Genomic DNA, 13,999 nt, shown 5'->3' on the forward strand with positions numbered 1-13,999 from the left:
CATGTATGTGATAAATTATCCACCACAGCAAGTGATAAATTATCCACCTTTTTGAGGACATATATAATTGACAATTATTTACCAAGGGTCAGTTTCTAACCTAGCACTGGTTTGCATCATTGAGGCAATGGAATTGAGATAATTTCAACATTAGCTTTAGAAAAAAAGTAGTTAGAAAATTAAATATTCTGGATTCAGGAGCCAAATATAAATTCCTTTTGGATGATGCATAGTAATGGATTACTAATTTATCTATATGGCTAATCCCCTCCATTCCAATGGATAATCCAGAATTGGATGTAGTTATTTACATGTTGAAAGTGGTAATGATTATTACATGACATTAGTTTCACTAATTCCACCAAAGATGTTTTTCCTTTGCCAAAAGTCTTCCCTATAAAGCCTGTTGTTATGCATGCAATTTTGTTTGCTTTCTGGGTTTTCTAATTTTAAAAAGCACAGATCTAGGCATGATTATTCATGTTTGGGAAAATAGTTCCCAGTAATTCTGGCTTAAAGAGAAGCTAGTATGGTAATTTACTCTAGTCTACAGTCCCAAAGATGATCTTTCTGGCTTTGCTTCTCTCTCCCGCAGCAACCATCCACTTTGGGTTACGCCAGACAAATTATTAAGAAGGAAGGCCTGGGACTCAGGGGCCTCAACAAAGGACTTACAGCAACTTTGGGACGTCATGGAGCTTTCAACATGGTTTATTTTGGCTTCTACCACAATGTCAAAAACATTATTCCTGTCAATAAGGTAGATATTTAATAGATCAAAATCCTGGGGGGAGTCTTATCAATAATAATAGCTTCCTTTGAAGGGTGTTTATCATGGTCCAGGCACTTTACAGAACAGTTACAACCACTGTCTAATTTGATCATCATGCCAGTCTTATGTATTGAGTGTTTTCAGCTCTCTTTTGAATCTAGAAATTGAGGCTTAGGAAGATCAGGTACATTGGCCAGGATTGCACAGTAAATAGTAAAACAGAGGCTTAAATCCAGGTCTGATGCAAAAATTTATCTTCCTGAAGAATATACCATTACATATGAATGCTTGCCATTCAGTATATCCATGACCTAATATAATATCATTTGTTTGTGGTAAGACCACAATTTCTAGAAGCTATATTATTAGCCAATTTTTACCTCACTCACATCACTTTCTCAACAAAGATGAAATTTTCATATTCTAAATAGATTTTGAGTTCATGAAATAAAATGTCAGCCTAAATTTTAAATTTTGTATAGATATTAATTTTTAAATTATACAAGTTAGTTAAGGTAAGTAATAAATCAAGTCTTCTAGGATCATCTTCTTTTGATGCAGGGGGTGAATTTAACTATGATATATTGTAAGAAATTTTGCAAATGTCACAGTGTACCTCCAGTACATCAATAATATGATAATAAAAAATCAGGACTCTATATCTCTTCTTTGAAATATGAGTGACTAAGAGGAAAATTTATAGCTATCGGTGCCTGCATTAAAAAATCAGAGAGGGTTGGGTGCCGGTGGCTCATGCCTATAATCCTATCTACTCAGGAGGCGATGAGATCAGGAAGATCATGGTTCATAGCTAGCCTGGGCAAATAATTCATGAGACCCTATCTGGAAAATAGCTGACACAAAACAGGGCTGGTAGAGTGGCTCATGCCTAGCAAGCATGAGGCCCTAAGTTTAAACCCCAGTACCTATCAAAAAAAAAAAATCAGAGAGGACTTAAATACAATGCCTTAGAAAAACAAGAATGACTAAAAATTAATAGATGAAAAAAAATCCTAAAGATCAAGGTGGGGAATAAATGAAACGGAGACTAAAAGAACAGTACAAATAATCAATGAAGCGAAGAGTTAATTCCTTGAAAAGATAGATAAGATCGACAAACCCTTAGGGAAATCAATAAAATTAGAAAGGAAAATGGGGGATATTCCAACAGATACCAAAGAAATCTAAAGGATCATTAAGGAATATTTTGAAAACTTTTATTCCAATAAATTGGAAAATCTAGAAGAAATGGATAAATTTCTAAACACATATAACCTACCAGAATTGAATATAAACAAAGAACATATAAACAATTTAAACTGATCTATAATGAGCATCAAGATTGAAGCAGCAATAAAGACTCTACCAATAAAGAAAAGCCCATGACCAGACAGAGTCACTGCTAGATTCTAACAAACCTTTCAGGAAGAGCTTTCAGTATTCCTCAAACTATTCCATAAAATTGAAAGGGAAGGAATGCTACCAAACTGATTCTATAAAGCCAGTATTACCCTAATAGCCAAACCAGATGATGACACAACAAACAAAAACAGAAAAGACCAATTTCCTTCACTAATATTTTTTGTATCCAAAATTTCTCAATAAAATACAGTTTGTAATTCAATGCCACATAGAAAAACTCGTATACCATAATCAAGTTGGTTTCATTCTAGGGATACAAGAATGGTTCAACATATATAAATCAATAAAGTTAATACAGCACATAAATAGAATCAGGGACAAAAATCACATGATCTTCTCAATATATGCAGAAAAGCCTTTGACAAAATTCAACATATCTTCATGATAAAAGAAATTAGGAATAGAAGGAACATATCTTAACATTAAAAAGTCTATACATGACAAACCTATAACCAGCATTGTACTTAATGGGAGGAAAACTGAAAAGTATTTCGTCTAAAAGCAAGAATGAGACAAGGGTGTCTACCCTTTCCACTCTAATTCAATATAGTACTTGAATTCTTAGACAGAACAATAAGACAAGGGAAAGAAACAAAGAGGTACAAATAGGAGAGGAAGAAGTTGAATTGTCCCTATTTGAAAATGATTTCATCCCATACTTATAAGACCTTAAAGACTCCACCAAAAAAATAAATAAGTAAACAACTCTTAGATCTGATAAGCACTTTTAAGAAAATAGCATGCTATAAAATCAATACACAAAAATCAGTAGCTTGGGCAGGTGGAGAGGCTCAAATGGTAGAGTGCCTGCCTAACTGAGTTCAAACTCTAATACTGCAAAAAAAAAAAGAAGAAAGAAAAATCAGTAGCTTTTCAATATACCAATACTAAACATGCTGAGAAAGAAAATAGGAAAACATTTCTTCTCAAAAAAAAAAAAAAGCCTCAAAAGATAAATAAATAAAATACCTAGGAATAGACCAAACCAAGAAAGTGAAGGATATCTACAAAGAAAATTATAAAACACTGAAGAAAGAAATTGAAGAGGACACTAGAAGATGAAAAGACTTCCCATGTTCATGGATTTGCAGAATTAATATAAAGTGCCCATATGACCAAAGGTGATCTACAGATTCAATGCAATCTCCACCAAAATTAGTATGACCTTCTTCACAGAAACAGAATCCTAAAATCATGTGGAAGCACAAAAGACCCCAAATTTCAAAGCAATCCTGAGCAAAAAGAACAATGCTCAAGGTACCAAAATCTCTGACTTCAAATTATACCACAGAGTCACAAAAACAGACATGTACCTAATGGAATAGAATGGAGAAGTCAGAAATTAACCCATGCAGCAGCAGGCATCAGATTCTCAACAAAGGAGCCACAAACATACCTTGCACTAAAGACCACCTCTTCAACAAATGGTGCTGGGAAAACTGGATATCCACATGTAGAAGACTGAGACTAGATCTTTATCTCTCATCCTGTATAAAAATCAATTCAAAATGGATTAAAGACCTTAATGTTAAACCTGAAACTTTTAACCTACTATGGGAAAACACTTGAAGATACAGGCGGAGGCGATGACTTTCTGAATGGGACTCTGTTATATCTCAGGAGAAAATAGGAAGAATTGAAAAATGGGATTACATCAAATTTAAAAGTTTCTGTATAGTAAAAGAAACAACAGAATCAAAAGACAGCCTAAAAAATGGGAGAAGATATTTGCCAGATAGTAATCTGACAAGGGATAAATATTCAGAATATGTAAAAATCTCAAAAAATTAAGCATCAAAAGAATAAATAGTCCTATGAACAAGTGGGCAAATGGATTAAACAAGCACTTCCTAAAAGAAGTACAAATGTCCCACAAATACATGAAAAAATGTTCATTGTCCTTAGCTATCAAGGAAATGCATGTCAAACTACACTGAGATTCCATCTCACCCCAATCAGAAAGGCTACCATTGAAAAAACAAACAACAAATGATGTCAAAAATGCAGGGGGAAAAAAGAACTCACATACACTGCTGATGGGAATGTAAATTAGCACAGCCACTATGGAAATTAGTATAGAGGTTCCTCAAAAAACTGAAAATGGAACTGCCACATGATCTTCCTCTACCACTCCTGGGCAGGAATCCAAAGCAATGTAAGTCATCATACAATTGAGACACTGCATTCCCATGTTTATTGTGGCATTATTCACAATAGCCAAATTATGGAATCAAATGTCCTTCAGCCGATGAATAGATAAAGAAAATGTAGTATATATAGACAATGGAGTATTTTTCAGCTATAAAGAAGAATGAAATTCTATCATTTGCAGGAAAATGGATGGAATTGGAGCTCACCATGTTAAGCAAGATAAACCTGACTCAGGAAGACAAATATATCACAGGCTTTCTCTCATATGCAGAATCTAGCTCTGGAAAACAAAAACAAAGACATGAATGTAAATGAGGACTATGGGAGGGAAACGACAGTAGGGGAAGGGCACAAGAAAGGGTATAGTGGTGAATATGATCAAAGCATATTGTATGCATGTATGAAAATGTCAGAATGAAGCCCATTATTTTGTACAATAAATAAAAATGAAGTGTTAAAACTCAGTGGGTAAAAAAAAAAAGAAAAAGAAATACGTATATCCCTCCCAGCGTATCAACAGTTGCACTGGTTCCTACCATTCTCCATTCCCATTTATTTTTTTAAGACATGCAAGAATGTAAGTTTTTTACTTTTCTTTTACTTTCAAAGATTAAAACAGTGTCTGGTGCATATTAGACCCTTGGTAAATGCATATTAAATAAATTGGAAGAAGGAAGAGAGGGAGGGATGAAGAGATGAATTTTTTATTCTTTTTACTAGATACTAAAAGAATATGTTAGCATTTGGAGAGTTACTCATTAGCTGATACTAGGAAGCTGGAAGAGAGCTTCTGGCTGAACGACTTAGAGCTAGAGTGGGCCAGACCATAATCAAACAGAATTCTGGCGGGGGGGGGCAGAATTAGGCATTCAAGGCCATATGTAACATAATAGGGTCTTTATATTCAGAAAGCAAAATGGTTGTTTTTGGAAATAATTCTAAAAATGCAGGCTTCACATTGCCAAGGTAAGTTTCCCCAAGTTACCTCAGTAGATTGCCAGAACAGACACGTTTACTGGCAATACCTAAAATCCTGGTGACGTCAACAGTGTAGACAAGATGCCACTGTGCAGGAAGTCTCTATAGAATAGAGCAGAAAGGGTGTGGAGTGAATGGTCCTTCCCATGGTTCATTATGTCCAGTATCCATCCAATGTTTTCTAATTATATTCAATGAAACACCAGCCAGCATTTTTCCAAATGATTTTTCTGTTACCATTTCCCACATCTAGATTGTACTAGCAAATAAATGCTTTGTTTATTAATCAGGACACTGAAGATTACCTAAGTATCTTCCAAATCTTTAAATAAGAGATACATTTGTTCAGTAGAGTTTTAGAATATATTTGAAGCAAAGTCTTACTCCAGAGTGCAGTCTGTCCTCAAATTTGCTATGTAGCTCATGATGGCTTTAAACTTTTGATCCTCCTGCCTCAGCCTCCTGAGTTAGGATTAACTTTGTAGATTGTGTTATAAATCTCATCAAGGTGAGAACTCAAGACTAGAACAGTTGACTCTCACCCCCACCCCCAAAAGTAGCACATATTAAGGAGGTTAGTGAAATACTGTTTGTAGTTATTTTTAAAAGTGAAAACTGAATAAATTCCAATGTAATCCTTTCTGTGCAGTAGTTTCACACTAATGGAGAAAGTCAAAACTTCTTACATATTTGACTATGAACAATTTTAAATCATAAACCCCTTTGACAGTGCTGGATTGTACCATACTGCCTCAGAGTTTCATATCTAAGCTTTAGTTTCCAAGCTAAAAGAACCAATTTCTTCTCATTTCATGATCTGGGAAGTTGGGTCCCTTTGTCTGAAAGGTGCAAGGAATTCTGTGCATGAAATTTAGGCTCAGCAGGTCTGAATGATACTCTACCACGTGTCAGGCACAATAATGAGAAGCCAACTCAGAGCTTGCAAGGCAATGGAGATAACAAGCAAAAGCAAGAAAACAAACAAACAAACGTAAGTTAAGGAGAAATACCCCCAATTTAAACCTGGTGGCGAGGAAAGGCTTCCCTAAGAAAGTGATACTTGGAGCTAAAGAGTAAGTTAGCATTAGCGGTGACATATGCACAAGCATTCCAGACATAAGGCACATCTAGTACAAAGTCTCTAAATAGAGAGAAGGTTAATTGCCCCAAATAAAGTGAAACACAGTCCATGTGACAAATGCAAAAGAGTGAGGGCAGGAACCCAGCTGTCAGGATAGAGACTATTGGACATGATAGGGCATACTGAGGATTCTTTATCTTAAAAAAAGCACCAATTTCTTAGTACAGTTTCTGTTACTAAAACAATATCTGAGACTTGGTAATAAGAAAGGTTTACTTAGCCCACAGTTCTGGAGGCTGGGAATTTCAAGATCAGGTAGCCACATGTAGTGAGGACCTCATGTTACACACCAGCATGGAGGAAAAAAGGAAGCTCATGTGGAAGAGGAGAGGAGGAAGGGGGCCAGGCAAGCCCTCATAACAATCTATCTCAGTTTCTGACACACTAAATTATTTACTTTCAGGGTGGAGACCCCATGACTCAAACACCTCTTAAAGTCCCTACCACCTCTCAATAGACAGACAATTAAATTTCAAAATGAGTTCTAGTAAGGACAAACCACCTCCAAACCATAACAACTGGGAAGCTGACGAAAGATTTTAAGCAAATTACCTAATCCTTCTGGTTACAGTGTGGAGAATGGATGGAGTGGCAGTGGTGAGGAAAAGGCAGATTATAAATGTGAAAATTACTTCAATATGAAATTGTGGGGTCTTGTATTGAAGTGCTATGGTGGAGACAAGGAGAAGTGGACAGATCTGAAGTATATTCAGAAAGCAGAGTCCATAAGATATAGTGATGGAGTATATATGCATGATGAAAAAACATGTTGAGAGGGTAGGGATGACGCCTAGATTTTTTTGGCTTAACAACTGAAAGGATAATGACACCATTATCTACAAGGGAAAAAAACAGTGAAAGAGAAGCAGAATGATAGGAGAATAAGGGGCACGGTCTCATAAGTGTGAGTTTAACTGCATTGGGACTGCCAAGACACTGATTCAGTTGGTTGGATGCGGGATTTGGAAATAGAGTCTTAAAAGTCATCTGTTAACCTCTGAGAGGAGAAAGCCCATACCTTGAAGGTTCAATGACCTTGAGTCAATCTCTTCATTGCTCTGAACTTCAGGGTTTTTGTCTATAAATTGAAAAACTGTGATTGCTCTTTCCATTTGACAAAGTTGTTTGAGGATAAAAATAAATAGTGTTATGAATGTTAAGGCCCCATGAAAGTGTTAAATGTGGTAGTGCTAATGACAACCATGGGGGAAGCAGGAGAGGCGTTGAGGAGGGGGAGTGGAAGTATTTAGGATGTAGAATTTCATGAGGAATTTTTCCCTAGAACTATTCTTTTTGCACTTAAATGAACACTATGTTTTTCTTGTCTAGAACAAAGTCATTGATTTTATGTGTTCTGTAATCTAAGCTTGATTCAAAACTGGGAAACCAGTATTCTTTAAGTTTAAACCATAATAAATCAATCCTTTGTGAAGGGGAAGGTATGATAATCATTGAAACACGTTGAAGAACGTCATCAAGTTGTTATAAACCATGATGAGGAGGTGGCGCTCCCTGAAGGCACTGTTCCATTTCTGCTGTAGGCTTTGTCTGGCCATTCACTTTGGACAGTTTGTTTACTGGGTTATTGTTTCAATTCCCTCACCCAGCAATTGTTCATTCTCTTGTTCCAAGGGAATTTGAGATTTCATCAACTCTGACTGGCATGAGATAATTCTAGATTTTTCTTTAATTTAATCTTTTTAATCCATAAATGTCTTGTAATATTTTCCATCTTCAAAGTATTTTATTTTGAAAGAAACTGTTTACAATGATTATCTACGTGGATTGAAAATTAGGAGTTGTGCTTGTGCATATGTGGATGAGTATGTGTGTATGTGTCAGAGAGAGAGAGAAAGAGAAAGAGAGAGAGAGAAAGAGAGAGAGAAGGAGACAGAAAAGAAAGAGAGGGCGAGAGAGGGAGATTGAGCAGGAGAGAGCAAGTAGTAATGGAGCTACAGTTTTTTATATGCTATTCTGAACTGTTGGAAAGTTTTACATTTAGTATGTATTGATTATATAATAGGAAATAAATCAGTGGTCACTTTTGTAGATTTTACTCAATTCTAAGGTTATGTCTACAGAAGTAAAGTAGGAAGTTGAAACAATAAACCTAGAAAACTCAGGTCAGATATCCACACAAAGTTTTTTCATCAGCTCTTCAGAATTGTGATCTCTGGCAGATACATTTTTCAAGTATTATTTTCCTGACTTTCTATGCCATTTCACTATTAAAACTTCATGATTTTGCCTGATCACAAATAACTGTCATTTTCAGATAAAGAAACTGGGAAGTTAAAGCTCAAAGGTGAAGGTTACTGAAGTGATTCATCTGAGACCTCACAGCAGGGGGGTAGGAGGAGAATCGCACAGCAGCATGAAATGGTCTAACTCTGCACTGTACCTACCTAAATTTTGTCAAATACAAATTATCGCTTAAAAATAGTTACCAAAATTTAAATAAGTGAAATAGCTGGAATGTGCAGATAGTATAACCAGATTCTGCCTCATTCAGACCTGCAACCTCATCCTCTCTTTTCTCATCCTTACTCTATAATCTGTAGAAACAGAATTATAAGACATGGTCCTGGAAGAAGTGGACATTACTAATTTGAAAATGAAGACCTGGGTAATATTCTTTCAGATTCAGTTTGGAAGCTCACTATTCCTATTGCATAGTGAGTACATGGCTACAATAGAGATAAAAACTGCTTTGGATATTAACTGAAATTCATTTAATGAAGGCATTCATTTATAGGTTAGAGAAAATAGAATAGAATGTCAGTATAAAGAATAATTGTTTTTTTCCCAGAAGGAAGCCATCACTTCTCATGGTAAAGCCTACTAGAAACAGATATTAATTAACTTAAATACTGACATCTTTTTCATATATCCATGGGAGTAAGCTTTCCTTGCAAAAACAATTTTTTTCATCCCCATTCCACATTGGGAATATTCAGAGCATATTATTTGTGATGTTGACACTCAAATAAGAATCATAAGATTAAAACATTACATGTTTTAATAACTTTGTCTTCTAGTTCCATATTTACTTTTTTTCTTATGCTTCCATAAATAAAATAATAGTAGACATTGCTGTCTAAAGCTAATTGCTGTCAACAGTATTAAACTGTGCTTTCAGTTTGCATCTTAACTAAGGATGTTTGCACGTTGTTATGCCAAAAACAATAGGGTTTTTGTGTTGAATTTTTCCATGATATAAATTACATGTGTGGGTCAGAAACATTTTTAAAGAGAACAGTTTTTCATATGTTCAATCTTTCTTACTCCATAAACCATTTAGACCTGTCCCTGTGGTCATTTTTCTACAGACAGCATTAAGCCAAGCAAATTTTATTTTCTTCCAAGGTAATATTCATAGAAGATTGCCTTTCAGAAATCAAATGCTTTTCTTTTTGTTTTTGGTTTCTAATATTTTCTTTGTTTTGTAAATTCTGTACAAAGTCTGAGGGTGGTGCCAGACACACTTCAGTTTATCAGAAGAAATGTGGAAATATGTTACTTTCATGATTGAGAGCTATATCCTTCCCTAAGGTATATACTGAGCTAAATGAAAAATTGCACCTTTGGGTTCAACTGGAAAACTTAGACAGAGATTTTTGTATTTTGGAAAGAAGAATCTCACTAGAATTAGATCATAGTAGGATTAAATTTATGACCATTTATTTTTCTGATTCTCTCCTACTCAATCATTAGTCTTACTGATCATCCAGTAATGGGAAAGGCAAAGGCATTAAAGTTTCATTAAGAACAACTTCTCTTTCTAGTAACCACTGGGGGGAAACTACAAATATATATTTTCTACAAAATTCCAGGATATGTGACAAGATTCTGTGGTAAAAAGAGTATTTTTCATGGCAGTTTTCACAGACTCCCTGGGGTATGTGTGTTGGGGGAAGGGGTATGAAGGAGGGCAAAGAGGAGGGGGACCGGGGTTCAGACACTTTGTTAAATAAACTTCAAGCAAAAGTTTCCAGTCAAGTACCACCCAAGTGGATGGAAATGAGATACAAGTAGCTTCAGATTTTCAGTGAATCCACTCTGTTCAAGTAATCATGGTACATCCCCCATGTACTGGAATCATCTTACTAAGCATCAGCACTGCCTTGCCTTAGTGGGGTTTATAGTCTAGTAGAGGAGAAACCCAATAAACCAATCACTACTCAAGGGACTGAATTTTCCCAATGTAGTAAATCCCATGAAGACAGGTATCAAGCTGTGAGAATGTATAACCAAGAACCCAAATCTCAACCCACAGTGGTGTAGGGTGAGAATGTAGGAATGGCCTTCTTTCAGAAACAGTGTGTAGGGTGGGTCTCAAGATGAGGAATAACCAGGCCTAGGTGAAGAGGATGAGTGGAATAGACAGAACAGGATATCTGACTGTCCTAGAGTAGAAGGAGACTGGGGTACTTGGGAGAAGATAAAGAATGAAGGTGCCTGGATATGGAGAACCAGAGAGAAGGCAAAGTGCAGAAGTCAGCTTCGCCAGAAAATTTTAGACATTTAATTCTAAGGCAGTTTACTTGCCTTAAATGGTTTTACTGAGGGGGATAATGAATAAACATGTTACGTAAGTGGAACTAAATGGCATGGGAACGTTTTAGGTGCAGAGGTGCAGAAGAAGAATCTCATGAAATAGACTTGATTCAAAGGCGTCAGCTTGATCATCTGTCTACCTCCATATCCAGGCATCTCAGTGGGCCTCTGACTTAGAATTTTGTTTTCAGGACTATGTTTGTTGGTTTTCCTGGGCCAGTGTATTTATTGAGGGAAGGAATAGACAAAGCACACAAAAACAGAAAAGTCCTACAGGGTTCCCAAAGAAATGTACAAATACTTTCCTTTATTTTGTAAGATAATACTCAAAGACCTAATTAGCTTTCAGAGGGTATTATCTAACTTGTGACTATATGGGTTCATATTATATATATAACATATCACACATGTGAAATATATATGAAATAATCAAGTGATCAGTGTTATGTTTAAATCATAAACCATTTTGACATTTTATAATTTGAGCTAAGTGGCTAAGACTTTGAAAATTATTTTACATCTAAGAACACTTTAGAGAACAGATAGCTTAGGGGTGGGGAAAGGAATTTTCATAGCTATTTTCTGAATGGCTACATTTAGATGCAGGCTTTTAACATGACTTTGATTTCATTCCAAAGCCCAGAGCCCTGCAAGGATAGGATCTTGGGAATACTCCACATTCCTTAAAGAATGCTTATCAATTAAACCATCTCATTTTAGTTTAGTGACCTTTAGTGGAGTGAGGAGCTAGCATTTCCCCAAATTATCTCACATGAAGAGAAAACAAACACTATAATAGATTCTTCCGATAACTGTAAAGTGGAAACAACTGTACTTTTTAATTAAGCTTCAATAGAAGATATTTTCACTGAGGACAAAATAGCACGATACCATGACATCAGAGAAAAAATGTTTTTGTCAATGTTTAGGAACAAAACAACAAAACAGTCAAGATTAGAAAGAATGAAAAGTGTATGCTGAAAACTAACTGCTCCTAGCTGACCTGGACCCATTAAAGCTAGCAATATCTAAAATGCAAATTTCCTCTCTAAAAAGAAAAAAACCAAAAGCAGTTCACCTCACTCAGGCCACCTCCTTGTTCAGTTACCAGGAGGCAACTATGATTTCAACACACCACATCATTTTCATGCCCACCCTTGCCAGCTGCGGGCAAAGCAATGATGAGCAGCTATTATTTGCCTTGTGGTAGATACCAGGTGCTTAACCAGTGTGTGCATGTGTCCCCTTTGTAATTTGCTTCTGCAACCTTCATTCTTTGTTTATTATGTCTTTATAAAGAAGAGTTAAAACATTTATTAAACACCTATGATGTGTTAGGCCCAGTATATACACAAAGATGAATGTGACATGGTACCACTCTGCTCTTTAAGAGGTTCTAAAGAAATTTCCAGAGTCTAGTGCCCATCTCCACTAGCTCTTGTCAAAGACTGGAGCCCCGAGAATATGACACCACAGCTGCTGCTCTGAGTCATTGTGCTGTACTTCTTTAAATATATGGATACTCCAGTCTTTGGATTTTTCTTTCTTCTCATTGTACCCACAGTTCTTCATATACTTCCAATGACATGGTTCTATGTGTGGTCGGTCTCTTCTCTCTATAGGTGCATCAGATTTGTCAGTGTTTGAGCTAAACACAGGACAATAGTTGACCAATTCAGAGTACATTAGGAGGAAGAACGTACGTTGCCTTACATCGAGATGTTGGCATGTATAAATCTTTTTTGGGGAGGGGGTGGTACTGGGGTTTGAACTCAGGTCTTTGTGCTTGCTAGGCAGGCACTGTACCACTTGAGCCACGCTCCAGCCTTTGTTTGCTCTGGTTATTTTAGAGAGGGTCTTACTTTTGTCCAAAGATATGTGACTGTCCTGAAGTAGAAGACGATTTAAGAGCTTGGGAGAAGATAAGGACTGAAGGTGCCTATTTACACTTCTCACCATAGCAGATGACAGGCGTAACACCACGTCCAGTTTTTTTCTATTGATATGAGTTCTCACAAACTATTTGCCTGGAGCTGGCCTCCAACCATGATCCTCCCAATCTCAGCCTCCCAAGCAGCTAGGATTACAGGCCTGAGTCACAGGCACCCAACTTATATAAATCTTTATGGTCAGTTAAAAACCTCAGATTACATGAAGTCAATTCTTCCTCATCTTAAACATGTGCAATTGATTAAATTAAGAATTTTATAAAGCCCGTGGTGGTAATTTTAATGTCAAATCCTTCCTCTGTCACCCTGGCTTCCTCTCCCAACCTGTGTCATCAGCAGATCCAATGCACAGGCCCTTCCCATCTTCACCCAGGTTCATCTGGTCCCTCCTCAGACTGCTGAATGGACACATCTTTCACAGAAGAACCATTTTGCTTATCCAAGTAAGAATCTCCAACTATACTCGCATGCATCTTCCATTCAGTGTCTTATTAACTCCATGTTTTCCTAATCAGTACAACATCAGAGACTTTTTTCAAGTTGTTCCCCGAAATCAAGTTGTGCCAGGCTGGTTCAAGAGAAAATGAAGTGTTCAAAAGTTTATTACTAAAGTAGATTTTCTGCAGTTTCTGCCTTTTGCTTGAAGCCTTGAGAAAGGAAGGACTGCATTGCAACCACTCCTTCAAGTATTAGTAGTAATGTGCTACAAAGGGTATGGAATGAGCTAAAGTACAAAAATGAGAGCTACAAAAAAATACTTTTTGTGATATCCCCAAATCATGTGACTCTTCGTAGGACTATCCTAATTTGATGGGGTACCAAAAGAAATGAGGAGATGGCCATTACAGGTGCAGAGAAAGTATGATTTGTGCTGACAAGGGTGGAAAGTGTCTCAGACTAGGCTTTAATATTTATATTGATGCTGAATTCCCCCAAATGAAAAGACCCATGGCTGAACTCATCTTATCTTTGCCTTTTGTAGAGCAGCAGGCTTACTGCTCTGTCTTCCTCACCACCCCCAGTCCTCAC

The 13,999-nt window shown here is 36.5% G+C and overlaps 1 protein-coding gene across 7 annotated transcripts in view; it reads left to right on the forward strand.

The window, feature by feature from the left end:
- Positions 1–13,999, forward strand: part of Slc25a21 (solute carrier family 25 member 21) — a 468,932-nt gene that overhangs the window by 436,159 nt on the left and 18,774 nt on the right. For 6 of the 7 annotated variants that reach the window (XM_074068137.1, XM_074068135.1, XM_074068138.1 and 3 more), the window contains one exon: positions 596–760. The exons of the other annotated variant lie outside the window; for it this stretch is intronic. In XM_074068137.1, the coding sequence (XP_073924238.1) occupies positions 596–760 (165 nt within the window). The remainder of the gene's footprint in view (positions 1–595; positions 761–13,999) is intronic. 7 annotated transcript variants of the gene reach the window in all.

The sequence above is a fragment of the Castor canadensis genome, chromosome 3 (genome assembly GCF_047511655.1).
Source record: "Castor canadensis chromosome 3, mCasCan1.hap1v2, whole genome shotgun sequence".
In the NCBI taxonomy this organism is placed as follows: Eukaryota; Metazoa; Chordata; class Mammalia; order Rodentia; family Castoridae; genus Castor; species Castor canadensis.